This window comes from Oncorhynchus keta, chromosome 18, assembly GCF_023373465.1.
Source record: "Oncorhynchus keta strain PuntledgeMale-10-30-2019 chromosome 18, Oket_V2, whole genome shotgun sequence".
Lineage (NCBI taxonomy): Eukaryota > Metazoa > Chordata > Actinopteri > Salmoniformes > Salmonidae > Oncorhynchus > Oncorhynchus keta.
In genome coordinates, this window is record NC_068438.1 from 21,026,332 (window position 1) to 21,043,500 (window position 17,169).

Below are 17,169 nucleotides of genomic sequence, written 5' to 3' on the forward strand. Positions count from 1 at the left end.
GTTACCAATGCAAAGGGTGACCTCTCCTGGGAAGATAAGCTTCATACAACTATTTTGCATTACTAGTGTCACAACTTGATTGTGCTACCTGTTTCTCCTGTTTCTTCTGAAAATCAGATACTATTGTTGCAACCCAACTGGAATTATCAGGTATCCTCCTTATTCATACTCAATGGGTGTGAAAGTCCCAAATGCAACCCTATTCCCTATGTAGTGCACTACTGTTGACCAAGTAGTGCACTATATCGCACACAATGTCCGTGCATTTAAAGCACATTTCTGCAGGGAGATGGAGTGATGGAGAAGGGACCTCCTGCTTGCTGTACCTTAAGTCCAGCAGCACCAATACAATGAGTCAGTCAGAACACCCTCTGCTGGTACAGCATGGTACAAAGTCATGACTCAGTGCAAAGGATGGATGAATCATCACGGCCAGTGCTAACTCCTTGCATTTGCGAATCAGTAAGGGGTGAATCCCAACTTCCTATTGATGTTAATGCAGTGAAAATTCTACCTACGTGGAAGTTTAGGATTCACCCCTAAACTTCATGTATTTGACATTTTTTGACATAGTTTCAGAGTACTATAGGTGCAGGTAGTATGCTTTTGTCAGTCACAAAAGTCTCAATATTAGCTGGATAGGAGTCCTACATGTATTGTTGTATTGGGGACAATGGCGAACATGCATTCTGCAGAATCAGGACACTGTTGGTTCACACCTGGCTCCAGTTGGAGGGACAGATCAGCGAATTAGTAAAGATGTTCCAAGCTGATTAAGGTATCACAAACGTCAGATGATTATTTTCTGTCTCTCAGCCCTTCAATGTAGGATGGCTGCAAAGGCACCAACGCTTCCCTTCTTTCTTCTCTCTGCCTGCCTTTCTCTCACTCTTTCTTTCTCGTACTCTCTCCTCTTTCTTTCTTTCTCTCACTCTCTCTTCTTTCTTTCTTTCTCTCTCTCACTCTCTCTTATTTATTTATTTCTGTCTCTCTTTCTTATGAAGATAGAATACTGCCATCTCTCCTTCTCTCTCTCCCTTTCACACTCACGCCCCTCTTTCCCCCTTTCTCTCCTTTCCTTTCCGTTCCTTTCCTTTCCTTTCCTTTTCTTTCCTTTCCTTTCCTTTCCTTTCCTTTCCTTTTCTTTTCTTTTCTTTTCTTTCTCCTCTCCTCTCCTCTCCTCTCCTCTCCTCTCCTCTCCTCTCCTCTCACTCAATCACTGTTTCCACACTCTTCACCTTAGTTTCAACCCCTTCCATTTGTCAAGGCAGTGGTGAGAGAGATAATCTGTTGCTAACCTAAGTTCAGATAAGGAAGTTGAGTTGAGTCTCAATATAACCTTAAAACTGTCTTGAGTCAATTTCTGTGCCCCTGCGGAAATCAAATTAGCATAATAAAATAATCCCCATAAAAATCTGTCTATTTAAGCTCGAGATATCTGTTTTTTTGCATGGGCTGCGTCTATGACCCCTCTATGGAAAGGTGAGTCTCTCATGAACACGTACATGTCGGTTGTTTTGCTCTAGGATGCCCACTAGACTCGCCTGAAGATAGCGCGGTGCCATGTATGAATGTAAGTATATATGGAAGTAATTTAGCCCCTAAAAAAAGCTATTAAATACGTGTCATTAAAAAAAATGTTTCTTGATCATTCTTGTATCTCTCAGATATAGACACTTCAAAACAAACTTCCTTTAAATTTTTAAGGAGAGACTAACTGTTTTTCCTTGTATGAATGTGTTATTCAATGTGTCTCTATGGGCTAATAGTAGTAATGTCAAATTCAATGTTTCATCAAACCATTTTTGTCTATATATTTTTATATCTAAAGGGGTCCTAAAATTCTTAATCAAATACACTCAACAAAAATATCAAATGTAACATGCAACAATTTCAACAATTTTATTGAGTTACAATTCATATAAGGACATCAGTCAATTGAAATAAATTTGTTAGGCCCTAATCTATGGATTTCAGATGACTGGGAATACAGATATGCATCTGTTGGTCACAGATACCTTAAAAAAAGTAGGGGTGTGGATCAGAAAACCAGTCAGTATATGGTATGACCACCATTTGCCTCATGCAGCGCAAGACATCTCTTTCGCATAGAGTTGATCAGGCTGTTGATTGTGGCCTGTGGAATGTTGACCCACTACTCTTCAATGGCTGTGCAAAGTTGCTGGATATTTGCGGGAATTGGAACAAGCTGTCGGGGTTCTTGCTTTGGAAATATATTGAATTCTGCTTATATCATGCTATACCTCAATAAACACAAAGTTCAAATGCAGAGACTTCGAGACCATTAATTGAGTGCTTTTGAAGTGACAGGTTGGCGCAAAATCGCTGCTGCGCTGTATCAGCACATTGGACAGCGCCCTGTACACTAAAGCAAGGCCTTTTTGGTAATGGATATAGGCTGCAATTCACCTATTACAAACAGCCTATGTGAATGAACCTGTACACACAGCTGTCTTACCAAAATAATGCAAATGCTGAAAGTAGTAGCCCAGTTATTCATGCATGCTAACGAAAATACTGAATAGCAGTTTGGCTTAGAATACCAACACTACTGCAAAAGCCGAACGAATGAATGTGAACAGAACAAAACAGAAGTACCAAGTAGGCCTAGTTAACTAAATGTTGATTCGAGGCATGAAACAATCTATTTTTAGGCTAGTTACATTAACAGTAAACAAACACAGTAAACAAAAGGCAAATGGAGATCTAAATAACCAAAACATAGCCTACAGCCTACTACAGTGAGATGTAGCCTACAGCCTACTACAGTGAGATGTAGCCTACAGCCTACTACAGTGAGATGTAGCCTACAGCCTACTACAGTGAGATGTAGCCTACAGCCTACTACAGTGAAATGTAGCCTACAGCCTACTACAGTGAGATGCAGCCTACAGCCTACTACAGTGAGATGTAGCCTACAGCCTACTACAGTGAAATGCAGCCTACAGCCTACTACAGTGAGATGCAGCCTACAGCCTACTACAGTGAGATGCAGCCTACAGCCTACTACAGTGAGATGTAGCCTACAGCCTACTACAGTGAGATGCAGCCTACAGCCTACTACAGTGAAATGCAGCCTACAGCCTACTACAGTGAAATGCAGCCTACAGCCTACTACAGTGAAATGCAGCCTACAGCCTACTACAGTGAGATGCAGCCTACAGCCTACTACAGTGAGATGCAGCCATGCACAGCTGTGTTGCCAAACAAATGGAACATGGAAAACCATGCTGCTCATGAGTACAGCAACACCTTCTGATATGGAACAATACACTTCTGTTGATCAAATTCGACCTGCATAATCAATTAAGGAATGTCAGCCTACCATAAATACATTTCCAATACTTACAGTTCCATTTACAACCAAGAAAACAAATACGCTACCAAGAAAATCCTTATTTCTATGATGAAACATACCGATATGTTCTTGCATTGGAATTATATTGAATTCTGCTGCTGCTCTTCGCTCTCCTTCTCATTTTGGCCTTGTTTGGATACTTTGGCGAAGCCAGTTTCTGATATCCATCATGGCAGAGGCAGATTAGCTGGTGCGAGCTAACTAATAGGCTAAGGCTTATAACACAAATGCTTTTTACAGCTAGGCAGAGTTGTGTGAAGCAGCTTCAATGGTGAACTTGACGCCGGCCTTATAAATCAAAATAGAATATTACAGATGGAAGCGTATCATGTTATTCACTTAGCCTACCATGGATGAGAAGTGTTTTTTCCCACTTTTTATTGAAACCCATAGGATTCTGCAGAACCCGAGTGTTTTTCCATAGCCCTTCTACACACACTGCAATGCGCTCTGTCCATTGTGCTGACACAGCACAGCAGAGATACAGATTTTGCAGCAACCTGTCACTCATCATTAGAATATTTATGCTGTTTTTATATAGGGACATAAAACTAAAACTGAGGGGGCACAAGTTTCAACTGAGGGGGCTTAGCCCCCTTTTCCCCCCTCGTGGAGCCAGACCCGCATACGTTCACTTTATAGTATCTCATTGACCACCCATTTGTAGCTGACTGAAAAAATGATATCTGCATGTTCTCTTTTTTTAATTTTTATTTTATTTATTTAACTAGGCAAGTCAGTTAAGAACAAATTCTTATTTACAATGACGGCCTACACCAGCCAAACCCTAGTAGTGCTATACACTATCATCTTTCATTTAAACTTCCCCCAACAATGCACATCTTTAGCGCATGCAAAGCTGAGCATTCTTCTCTTGCTACTACACTTCTACAGACAGACTGTGTCCCACAGGTAGAGAGGGTTGGGACGAGAATGTTATCCACTTTCCTCAAAGAGGATTACAGCCTCAGGCAGCTTAGCTTCATAAAGGGTGAGGGTAAGGAGAGCCCTGTTGTCTCCAGCAGCCATCTGTCTGCCCAGTGTAGAGCTGAGAGGGGTTGCTCTCATTGAAGTGAAGAGGGACTTCAGAAACTCTTGGAGGACAGTGGAAGTTGATAAAAATGCTTCTTTATTGTTAAAACCAACACGTTCTGGCCCTTAACTGTCATTAGGGTTGCTCTCACTCACATAAGAGCTGATGGATGGGATGCTAGGAGTGGATGTGTTTCTTTACCCTGATGGACTGAGAATTGCTACACCAGAGGATATTAGGCAATGGGAGCTGGAGACCGCCAGCCAGGTGTCCAGCCAGGTGTCTCAGGAACCCCCGGTCCGACTCTTTGTGGCTCTTTTCCCATACAACCCTGCTGCGATGTCCCCAAACCCTGAGACCGCTGCGGAGGAGCTCCCTTTTGTGCCAGGACAGATCATCAAGGTAATGTACTGAGTAGTTTATCTGTACTGTAGACTATCAGCCATTGTGTAATAAGTGTTTATAACAACCAATGATTGACAGTTTATAAACTATTTATAAATTCCTTTTTAAATACTCCTGTTTAATATACCTTAATGTAAAGAGTAACCTCCCATTTTAAAAGGGTAGATATGATAAAACCAAGTTTGAACATGGCTGGGTTAATATGAAGTAGGCAGATTATAAACAGTTATACAGTATATTGGATTTTCTAGATGCTGGTGTTTCCTGTTTGTTCTCTGTTGATGCGTAGGCCTACATGATGTGCAAAAGTTGTGGTTTCCTCATTTCCTGTCATTGTTTGCAACTTGTTCATGTTGAACTGATAACTTTCCACTCATGTTCCTTTCTTTTACACATGCACAGTAGATCTGTATCATTACCAAACAAATCCCATGGAAACAAAATGGCTGACTTTGTCTCTGTCTCTGCCAGGTGTTTGGAGATAAAGACGATGATGGTTTCTACCATGGGGAGTCTGGTGGTCTGTCTGGTGTCGTGCCTAGTAACATGGTATCTGAGATCCCAGTGGATGATGACTACCTCAAGCATCAGCTCATGCAGCAGGGTTTCCTGCCTGTCGACCACACAGGTATCTCTTTCTTTTTTTCTCACTCTCGCTCACACTCTCTTTCTCTCTCACTCTCTCTGAAATAATTTATATTAAAAATAATCTGAGATTTCTTAATGATGACAATTGAGATTTGGTGTGCGTCCCAAAGGCACCCTATTCCCTATATACTGTAGTGTACTACTTTTGACCAGGGCCCTGGTGCCATTTGGGATGCAGTCCTATGATCTAATCCTTCAACTCTTGACTTCTCTGTTTCCCATCAGATCCCAGTGAGGAGTCCAGCGTGCTAGATGACTTGGTCGTCCGCAGGATGGTGGCCATCTTTGAGTATGACCCTTGGGAAAGTTCCCCCAACATGGACAGCGACGTGAGTGTGGAACCTCCACATGGGTGTCCAAATCCACTTTAACTTTCTTAATTTGGTCTTTTGAATTTAGTGAACGCCAATTCCGAGGTAATCCCAGTTATAGGGCCTTACTGTGCATATTACAGCAACACCAAATGAACAGTAACTTTTCCCCCCAATAATTTTATTGTAGGCTGAGCTCGCCTTTCGTGCAGGGGACATAATATATGTGTTTGGTGATATGGATGAAGATGGATTCTATTATGTGAGTGCTGGACTGCATTAAGTAGTCTTTGGGGAAATGAAACCTTGTTTTCCATTGGTTCTATATCTAAATGCTTTGCTAATGTCTAATCTCCATCCAGGGGGACCTTCATGGGCTGAGAGGTCTGGTGCCATCCAACTACCTGGAACCACTTCCATGGGAATAGGATTAACAAGGAGCATCCGATACATGAGATTATGCCAAGAATCAGAATCAGATACAAATGAACAAAAACACTTTTTCAAGGATATCTGAAAGGATATTACTGTGTCAAAGATCAAGATTTTGTCATGTTTTTTCTTCTGCATAAGTACATGTGACCACAGAAATCTCCTCGAAGATTTGTAATGATCATGGAATAGGGGTTTTATGAACCATGTGCAGGCTATCACGCACAGTAACGCAGTAGACAGATTTGTCCAAATAAATCCTATGAACTACAAACCTTTTGTTGGACATTTTAAGGTGCAGTAAGATTGGCCAAAATAATGACATCATGGTTATCGCATTACATAATGCTTTGTCAACAGCTAGGGTATTGTAGCCTTAAAAATATGATTTTTATTCTCACTTTGCTGATGGGGATGTATGTTGTAGTTATGCCTATATTTGCCTTACTACACCTTTCTGTTTAGGAAATATCCATGCACATTTTATAGTGAAGGCTGTGAGAAATATTTCCTGTTAGAGATATTATTTTCTTCCTTAGTAATATGCACAATTGTTTTTTTTTTAATTTTGGTAAATACCAACTGAGATTCTGATGGGAACATTGAGCACGTTGAATGAAGATATCTATGCAGAATTTAGCAGTACTATTAAACTGTTCATATTCTGAAAATCTGTTTCGTACACTTGTTCCTCATGTCAGTGGGTTTAGAATTATACAGTGCAGGATCTTCATCAAAACCAGATGCTGAACACTGTAACAATTGTAACTGTACCACTTTTACTATGAACTGCACTGTGATTGTTATACAAATATCTACAATAGTAGAATGACCATAAACCTTGGAAAGCAAGAAAAACAATTGATTTATTTTCATTAGTACAATATTGCAATCAAATCTACTTTTATTTGAGAAACATGACTGAATAGTTAATGGGAACTTAACATTTATTCATAGGACTGCATTTCTAGTACAAAAATGTAATACAACTTAAAAATAGACCATGGTCTCCAAGCTTTTCAGAATCGTTCATTGATGATCAATGGAGTCCTTGTAGTATTTTCCTCCGTAGCCAACAGTACAGTCATCCATAAAGTAGGAAACACTACACTGTGCAGAGGAGTTTAGTAGTACTCTCTACTTTATGGATGACTGCACTGTACATCGGTATCTTCTCGTTGCTGTGGCAGCTTCGTGTTTGGTTCTGCTCAGAACCCCTCCTCAGTCCAATCCGTAGTGCAAATTCAAAACAGGAACTAACTAAATCGTCACAAAAACGTGATGTTTTTTTTGTAATACATTGCGGGTGTAACAAAATGATCTCATAATTTATAAAAGTGTACTAAAATCGTCTCAAACAGTAGAACCAATAAAATGTTACAATATATTACTGCCACCATACAGTAAACCTCTCAAATGTTTTATACAAAATTAAATTCAATGAATATATCTCAGTCAGTATATCACACGGTCTTACCATCTTTCTCTCCTCTATCCCAGCAGAGACAGAAGTGTGAACTAACAGTGGTGTTCTTATTAAGCTTCGTAGTCACGTGGTGTAAACCACAGGAAGAGGTCTAACAGTCCCTCTACAGCGATCTCTCCTTCTGTCTCTGAGATACACCAATCAACCTACGCCCATACAGCCCACATAGACAGACATCTTCACTGATGACAGAATGTGTACCCCAAATGGCACTCTTTTTCCTTTACAGTGCACTACTTTTGACCAGGGCCCATCGAGCTCTGGAAAAAAGTAGTGCACTATATGAGGAATAGGGTGCCATTTGGGACACAATCAGAGGTCCCCTCTTTTAAGGGAAAGCAGAACATAACAAAAAAAATTAAACAGGCAAGTCAGTTAAGAACAAATTCTTATTTACAATTATGGGGAACAGTGCCTTGTTCAGGGGCAGAACAACAGATGTTTTACCTTGTCTGCTCAGGGATTCAATCCAGCAACCTTTCTGTTACTGGCCCAACAGTCTAACCACTAGGCTACCTACCGCCTAATTAAAAAATGTGCTACTTAGATATTGTGAAATTTATGCATATTCTATTGATCGCTTCCGAATTGATTTGACATATTGACGTGCTGTCCATGTTGACTATAACCTAGAGAAGAGATCAAAAGCTCAGGATGTGCTGAACCTTTGATGGGATTCACACCCAAAAAACGTTTTAGGCTTTTAATAGAATAGATCCACTATTAAATGCGTGTAGGAGGGTGTATCTCAGACATGGTTTAATTCATTGATCCATAACCTGTTTTTTTTAAAGAGGAGGTGCAGATATCAGCTTTTCATTGCTTTAAAATATTTGATGGGATAGGTTACACTACTGCTTATTCTTTTGTCTTCCATTTTACATTTGAGTCATTTACTGTAGCAGATTCTCTTATCCAGAATGACTTACAGTAGGGAGTCTTCTAATGCATTCTGCCAACAGAGAAGAACACTAACACATAACTCTACCCCAGTTTACAGCAGCAGATAATGGGCTATATGTAATAGGCACAACTGAAACTTGTGAAATGACTTTTAAAAGAGATATGTCCTCTGTTGTCAAGACAACCTAAACCTCAGAGTCAAGTCAGGCGAGAGAGGAGGAAGTGGTGATGGGTGGAAACTGGGTGTGCAAACTGTGCAAGATATTTTTGTAAAATGTTTACAACAAACAGCGATGCGTTCCACGCCTACACTCTACCTTCTCTTTATTTAGTTGAAGATACTTGAAGACCTATCATTTCTCTCACATTTAATGATTTCACTACTAATATTTCAACCTCCCTACACCATAATTACACTGTACCTGCCTATGTAACTACCATGAAATAATATAGGTATTATAGACAAATGGTAAGAATATGGTCCTTGAGTAGCTCTGGTCCAGGGTGTTACGTGCAGCTTTAGCCTCCTTGAAGAAGTCCTATAGCCACTGGTGACCCATCATTCAGGGCAAAAAAGAAATAAATATGTGTTTTGCATACATAATACATAATACATGTCACATATCAGTTTGCAAACAATGTAAAAAAATATATATATCATTGAGTTAATAAAGCCGCATACAAACATGGTCTCTTTTTTGTTTTCTTGAGTAAGGCAGCTCCAAAATGCAGGTGTTTCAACCTAGCTCAGTGCTTTCTGTGGTGGTGGTAGTGGTGGTGGTGGTGGTGGGGCAAGCCAGCAGAAAATATGAAGCTTTGCGCCGTGATTGGTTCAGTGTTCTGTCACTCATGGGGACACTACGTCACCGCCAAGTCTAAGGGTAGAGCTAGAAAATTCTAGCTCCTTGGGTGCTGCCATAGAGTTACATTAAAAGTGCCCATCCAAGAAGGTTTAAGGTCATTGGCCACAGATAAAATGACGTTAAATAACATTATATGTACAGTAGCTTTGTTTGGACTGATCATGTCAACACCATACTTTCATCATGAATCAAGTCGACAATCTACTGGAAAATAATTTTAAATGCCTGTCATATGAAGAGAAATAATGAAGAGAAATTATAGATAAAAGTGCTAATTTGCCTTTGGACATACACATTACACAACAAGTTTGAAATCGCAAATTCAACAATGAGTGGTTTGGAAGGAATCAGTGACAGTGGCTAACTGAAAGCATTGCAAAGCAATCACTAGCCTGCTATTCAGTGGAGTGGCTGTGTGGTCCCAAATCTGGGAATAAGGGGCTCTTTTCCAAGTTTAAAATTATAAACATTCAACATTGGGCATGCTGTGTCACGCCTTGACCATAAGGAGCCTTTTTTATGTCTCTTTTTGGTTTGGTCAGTGTGTGATTTGGGTGGGCATTCTATGTTCTTTATTTCTATGATTTGTGTTTCTATGTGTTGGCCGAGTATGGTTCTCAATCAGGGACAGCTGTCTATTGTTGTCTCTGATTGGGAATCAATTCCCTCCTTTCAGTGTGAGTAGTTGACTTGTGTCAGTGGCACTTAGCCCTCGTAAGCTTCACGGTTGTTTATTTAGTTTGTTGTTTTGTTGGCGACATTTACAATAATAAAAGAAAATGTATGCTCACCACGCTGCACCTTGGTCTCCTTCCAACGACGTCCGTGACAGAACTACACACCACCAAAGGACCAAGCAGCGTGGTAAAGAGGACTCCTGGACATGGGAGGAGATCCTGGATGGAATGGGACCCTGGACGCAGGCCGGGGAGTATTGCCGTCCGAGGGAGGAGATGGAGGCAGCTAAGGCAGATCGGCGGTGATATGAGGAGGCAAGTCAGCGAAGCAGGCACGAGAGGCAGCCCCCAAAACATTTTTTGAGAGGCACCGTGTTATGGGGTGATGCGCACGGTGTCTCGAGTGAGCATTCACAGGGCGGTGTGCTCTGTGCCAGCGTCCCGCATTTGCCGGGTGGAAGTGGGCATCCAGCCAGAACGGGTTGTGCCAGCTCTGCGCTCGAGACCGCCAGTGCGCCTTCACGGCCCAGTGTATCCGATGCCCGCCCCACGCACCAGGCCTCCTGTGTGTCTCTCCAGCCCAGTGAGTCCTGTGCCTGCTTCAAGGACCAGGCCTCCTGTGTGTTTCCCCAGCCTGGTGAGTCCTGTGCCTGCGCCAAGAACGAAGCCTCCAGTGATGATCCATGGCAAGAAGCCTCCAGTGATGATCCATGACAAGAAGCCTCCAGTGATGATCCATGGCAAGAAGCCTCCAGTGATGATCCATGGCATGAAGCCTCCAGTGAGGAGTCATGGTATGAAGCCTTCAACGACGGCCTCCAGTCCGGAGCCTCCAGCGACGGCCTCCAGCGACGTCCTTCAGTCCAGAGCCTCCAGCAACGGAGGAGTGCAAAGGAGCAAGATAAATAAATAAATACTGTATGGGGATGAGGTAGGTAGATAGATGGGCTGTTTACAGATGGGCTATGTACAGGTGCAGTGATCTGTGAGATGCTCTGACAGCTGGTGCAGCTAGTGAGGGAGATATGAGTCTCCAACTTCAGAGATTTTTGCAGTTCGTTCCAGTCATTGGCAACAGAGAACTGGAAGGGAAGACGACCAAAGGAGGAATTGGCTTTGGGGGTGACCAGTGAGATATACCTGCTGGAGCGCATGCTACGAGTGGGTGCTGCTATGGTGACAAATGAGCTGAGATAAGGTGGGGCTTCACCTAGCAGAGACTTCTACATAACCTGTAGCCAGTGGGTTTGGCGACGAGTATGAAGTGAGGGCCAACCAACGAGAGCGTACAGGTCGTAATGGTGGGTAGTGTATGGGGCTGTGGTGATAAAACGGATGGCACTGTGATAGACTGCATTGCGTTGAGTAGAGTGTCGGAGGCTATTTTATAGATGACATCACCGATGTTGAGGATCAGGGTGGTCAGTTTTACGAGGGTATGTTTGGCAGCATGAGTGAATGATGCTTTGTTGCGATATAGGAAGCCAATTCTAGTTTTAATTTTGGATTTGAGATGCTTAATGTGAGTCTGGAAGGAGAGTTTACAGTCTAACCAGACACCTAGGTATTTGTAGTTGTAGAGAGTTGTATGGCATTGAAGCTTGTCTGGATGTTAGTTAACACAGTGTCCAAAGAGGGGCCAGAAGTATACAGAATGGTGTCGTCTGCGTAGAGCTGTACCAGAGAATCACCGGCAGCAAGAGCAACATCATTTATGTATACAGAGAAGAGAGTCGGCCCGAGAATTGAACCCTGTGGCACGCCCATAGAGACTGCCAGAGATCCGGACAACAGGCCTTCCGATATGACACACTGAACTCTATCAGAGAAGTAGTTGATGAACCAGTCGAGGCAATCATTTGAGAAACCAAGGCTGTCAAGTCTGCCAATAAAAATGTGGTGATTGACAGAGTCGAAAGCCTTGGCCAGGTCGATGAATACGGCTGCACAGTAATGTCTCTTATTGATGGCGGTTATGATGTCGTTTAGGACCTTGAGCGTGGCTGAGGTGCACCCATGACCAGCTCTGAAACCAGATTGCATAGCAGAGAAAGTACGGTGGGATTCGAAATGGTCGGTAATCTGTTTGTTAACTTGGCTTTGGGTCTAGAGTGTCCCCCCCTTGAAGAGGGGGATAACCGCGGCAGCTTTCCAATCTTTTGGAATCTCAGACAACACGAAAGAGAGGTTGAACAGGCTAGTAATAGGTGTTGCACCAATTTCGACAGATAATTTTTGAAAGAGAGGGTCCAGATTTTCTAGCCCTGCTGATTTGTAGGGGTCCAGATTTTGAAGCTCTTTCAGAACATCAGCTATCTGGATTTGGGTAAAGGAGAAATGGTGGGGGCTTTGGCGGGTTGCTGTGGAGGGTGCCGGGCAGTTGACCGGAGTAGGTCCTTCTGTAGCTCAGTTGGTAGAGCATGGCGCTTGTAACGCCAGGGTAGTGGGTTCGATCCCCGGGACCACCCATACGTAGAATGTATGCACACATGACTGTAAGTCGCTTTGGATAAAAGCGTCTGCTAAATGGCATATATATATATATAGTAGGGGTAGCCAGGTGAAAAGCATGGCCAGCTGTAGAGAAATGCTTATTGAAATTCTCAATTGTAGTGTATTTATTGGTGGTGACAGTGTTTCCTAGCCTCAGAGCAGTGGGCAGCTGGGAGGAGATGCTCTTATTCTCCATGGACTTTACAGTGTCCCAGAACTTTTTTGAGTTAGTTCTACAGGATGCAAATTTCTGTTTGAAAAAGCTAGCCTTAGCTTTCCTAACTCCCTGTGTATATGGTTCTCAATCAGGGACAGCTGTCTATCGTTGTCTCTGATTGGGAATCATACTTAGGTAGCCCTTTTTCCCTCCTTTCAGTGTGGGTAGTTGACTTGTGTTAGTGGCACTTAGCCCTCGTAAGCTTCACGGTTGTTTATTTGTTTCTTGTTTTGTTGGCGACATTTACAATAATAAAAGAAAATGGACACAAAATGGACACTCACCACGCTGCACCTTGGTCTCCTTTCAACGACATCCGTGACATGCTGTCAATTAAGATTTATGCCACACTCAAAACAACTGTTAACTTGGAACTGCGAGAACTTGACTTCACTGAGTTCAAGACAACTGTGAACTCCCAGCTCCGACTGGGAAAAGAAGCTTTGAACAGTCATCCAACTCGGAATTGTAAATCCGGCCTCTTTCTAGAGCTACGACCTGAAGATCAATGACATCAACATGATTCAACCTTGTTTTTTTCTAAGTTCCCAGTTGTTTTGAAAGCACCATAAATCCAGAGAATTCCAGACTTTGATGACGAGTGTTGTTCGAGTGAGCACAGCACAATAAGGTAAGTCCAAAAATGTATTTTATGCTGCTGCATAAATGATGTAATATGCCAGGGAGATATTTATACTGTAGCTAAGAAAGTAATACTAGTGTTTGTTGTGTAGTGAGATGTTAGTAGCCCATGTGCCTCCCCCTAATTTTTTATCTATTTACCCCTCTTAATTCCACCTACTGTTCTGACTTGGTGGTGCACATAACAGCCTATAACCTGTTTTAGAGAAATGTAATCATTGAATATTTTAAAATGTTATTTAACCTTTATTTAATTTAACCAGGAAGGGCTCATTGAGATTAAAATCTCTTTTTCAAGACCGCCCTGGCCAAGATAGGCAGCACCAAGTCATTACAAAAAAATGACAGACAACATGAAAAACTACAAGTAATCTATTGAATTCACAGGAGTATAAAACAGCAAATTAAAAACATTGACAGGTCAGGGAATCTTTCATCAGTGATTTAAAAACACCAATCGGGACAAGTTCTTCCAGTTTAAAAGTATTTTGTAAGGTGTTCCAAGACGATGGCGCAGAGAACTTAAAAGCCCTTTTACCAAATTCAGTTCGGACATTTGGAACACTTAGCAGGATAAAGTCCAGTGACCGAAGAGAGTACCCACCACATTTCTGAACAATAAAAATGCACAAATAAAAAGGTAGTAAACCCAAATTGGCTTTGTAAATAAAAGTGACTGAGCCTACGAGTGACTAGAGAAGGTGTCACGTTCTGACCTTAGTTCTTTTGTTATGTCTTTGTTTAGGTATGGTCAAGGCGTGAGTTGGGTGGGTTGTCTATGTTCGTTTTTCTATGATTTACTATTTCTGTGTTTGGCCTGGTATGGTTCTCAACCAGAGGCAGCTGTCAATCATTGTCCCTGAATGAGAACCATATTTAGGAAGCCTGTTTTCTGTTGTGTGTCTGCACCAGCCAGAACTGTTGTCGGTCGTTTCCTTTTGTTATTTTTGTTATTTCCGTGTTCATTCTAATAAATATGGACACATACCACATTGCACCTTGGTCCTCACCTTCTTCCACCAACAACGGCCGTTACAGAATCACCCACCACCAAAGGACCAAGCAGCGTGGTATCTGGAGGAGGTTACAACATGGGAAGAAATAGAGTGGTGGTCGGTCGACCCAGGGAGAGTGCCAGAGCCCGCCTGGGATTCTCTGGAACAATGTGTGAGGAGGGATACCGGAGAATGGAGTTGGCACGGCGGTCAAGGAAGCCCGAGAGGCAGCCCCAAAAATGTATTGGGGGGAGGCACACGGGGAGTGTGGCTAAGTCAGGTAGGAGACCTGAGCTAACTCCCCGTGCTTACCGTGGAGAGAGGTGGACCGGGCAGGCACCGTGTTATGCCGCTAGGCGTACGGTGTCCCCGGTGAGCAGGCATAGCCCGGTGCGGTACATAGCAGCGCCTTGTATCGGCCGGGCTAGGTTGGGCATCGAGCCAGGTGCCATGAAGCCGGCTCAGCGCATCTGGTCTCCAGTGCGTCTCCTCGGGCCGGGGTACATGGCTCCAGCCCTAAGCATGGTGTCCCTGGTTCGCCAGCACAGCCCAGTGCGGGCTATTCCACCTCGCCGCACTGGCCTGGCTACGGGGAGCATTCAGCCAGGTAGGGTTGGGCAGGCTCGGTGCTCGAGACCTGCAGTGCGCCTCCACGGTCCGGTCTATCCGGTGCCGCCTCCACGCACCAGCCCTCCGGTGGCAGCCCCCCGCAACAGGCTGTCTCTCCGTCTCCTCCCTACAGGTGCTCCCGCCTGTTCAGCGCTGCCAGAGTCTCCCGTCTGTCCTGAGCTGCCAGTCTCCCGTCTGTCCTGAGCTGCGAGCCTCCCGTCTGTCCGGAGCTGCCAGAGGCGCCCGTCAGTCAGGAGCCGCCAGAGCCGCTCGTCAGACAGGAGCCGCCACAGCCGCTCGTCAGTCAGGAGCCGCCACAGCCGCTCGTCAGTCAGGAGCCGCCATAGCCGCTCGTCAGTCAGGAGCCGCCAGAGCCGTCCGTCAGCCAGGAGCCGCCAGAGCCACCCGTCAGCAAGGAGCCACCGGAGTCTCCCGCCTGTCCGGTGCTGCCCGGAATCTCCTGTCCATTCGGGACCCATTGCTAGAGTCTGCAGTCCGAAGTCGGTGGCGAGGGTCGCCGCTCGAAAGAGGCCACGGAGGCGGTTGAGGAGGCGGACAAAGACTTTGGTGGAGTGGGGTCCACGTCCCGCGCCAGAGCCGCCACCGCGGACAGACACCCACCCAGACCCTCCCCTATAGGTTCAGGTTTTGCGGCCGGAGTCCGCACCTTTGGTGGGGTACTGTCACGTTCTGACCTTAGTTCGTTTGTTATGTCTTTGTTTTAGTATGGTCAGGGCGTGAGTTGGGTGAGTTGTCTATGTTAGTTTTTCTATGATTTGCTATTTCTGTGTTTAGCCTGGTATGGTTCTCAATCAGAGGCAGCTGTCATTCGTTGTCCCTGAAAGAGAATCATATTTAGGGAGCCTGTTTTCTGTTGTGTGTCTGCACCAGCCAGAACTGTTGTCGGTCGTTTCTTTTTGTTATTTTTGTTATTTCCGTGTTCATTCTAATAAATATGGACACATACCACGCTGCACCTTGGTCCTCACCTTCTTCCACCAACAACGGCCGTTACAAGCGGAAGCATTCATATATAAAATATCCCCATAGTCTAGTAAAGGCATAAATGTAGCTGATACTAGCCTCCTTCTGGCTTCAAAAGAAAATAGGCCTTATTTTTCAAATAAAATCCCAATTTCAGCTTCAATTTTTTTGTAAGTTGTTGAATATGCAATTTAAAAGAGAGGCCGTCATCAATTAAAATTCCAAGATATTTATATGAAGTTACAACCTCAATCTCCTTGCCCTGACAGGTAGTAATAGGTGAACGGTTCAGAGGTCTATTTCTTGCAATGGAAAACACCATTAGTTTAGTTTTGTCAGTATTGAGGATAAGCTTCAATTGACACAAGGCATGTTGAACAATATAAAAAGCAGTTTGCATGTTCTGGAAAGCTTTTGTAAGAGACGAGGCACAACAGTAATTTTAAGAGCTTCCAATGTCTGCTTATATGCCCCCTTTATTTATCCTGACTTGGTGTACTGTGAGAACACCATAAGAACAGCCCATGTTCTCAATTCTGTACATTTCAAGAGCGCAAAACAAATAGTTATAATGACTATGTAAGTCCTAGCTCGCTCATTAACGTCTTAATCTAAATGACAAATTGCCTCTCATCCGCTTGTTGTCCCCTTATGACATAGTTGGTACATCTCAATTGTCATTAGAAACCACATTTGTTTAAGCAAGTCAGCCATATCAGATATGTTTTTTTAAAAGGCAGTAAATTAGGCTGAATGAACTGTTTCGCTGCCAGACAAGGCTGCGCTGATAGCCAGGTGTAACAGTGGTAATGTATTAGGACTGCTGTTAGGACAGCTTTATGTTGGCCCTGACAGTTTGTGGGCACCGTTTGTCACCGTTATAGTGAAATTAATGCATTGTTTAGTGTTGTGTTGTGTAGTGGCTTTGCTGGCATGCATCCCATTTATTTTTTTTTTGCCCCACCAATATTTACATATGCTAAAATTGCCACTGCCTACAGCAATAGCCAAACATGATTGAGTAGGTGGTAGATTATTCCCCTGGTTCAACTCACTGCAGTGCTATTTATTTTTAACATGGGATTACTTAAG

At 43.4% G+C, this 17,169-nt stretch overlaps 1 protein-coding gene across 2 annotated transcripts; it reads left to right on the forward strand.

The window, feature by feature from the left end:
- The first annotated feature begins 4,381 nt into the window (after positions 1-4,381).
- On the forward strand, positions 4,382-6,881 carry si:ch211-105f12.2 (RIMS-binding protein 2-like). 2 transcript variants are annotated; one of them, XM_035792170.1, is made up of 5 exons: positions 4,382-4,814; positions 5,289-5,445; positions 5,691-5,794; positions 5,967-6,038; positions 6,139-6,881. In XM_035792170.1, exons 1-5 carry the CDS (start codon positions 4,578-4,580, stop codon positions 6,202-6,204), a joined length of 636 nt encoding a protein of 211 aa, XP_035648063.1. In that variant the 5' UTR covers positions 4,382-4,577; the 3' UTR covers positions 6,205-6,881. The 2 variants fall into 2 exon arrangements, with proteins under 2 accessions (XP_035648063.1, XP_035648064.1); XM_035792171.1 differs by lacking the exon at positions 5,967-6,038.
- Positions 6,882-17,169: the final 10,288 nt, after the last annotated feature.

What these genes read in the sequence shown, in the direction of transcription:
- si:ch211-105f12.2 (XM_035792170.1), top strand. Translation starts at nt 4,578, where the DNA reads ATGGATGGGATGCTAGGAGTGGATGTGTTTCTTTACCCTGATGGACTG. An exon ending in TGCCAGGACAGATCATCAAG is followed by an intron (nt 4,815 to 5,288) that starts GTAATGTACTGA and finishes TGTCTCTGCCAG; the next exon opens with GTGTTTGGAGATAAAGACGA. An exon ending in CCCCCAACATGGACAGCGAC is followed by an intron (nt 5,795 to 5,966) that starts GTGAGTGTGGAA and finishes ATTTTATTGTAG; the next exon opens with GCTGAGCTCGCCTTTCGTGC.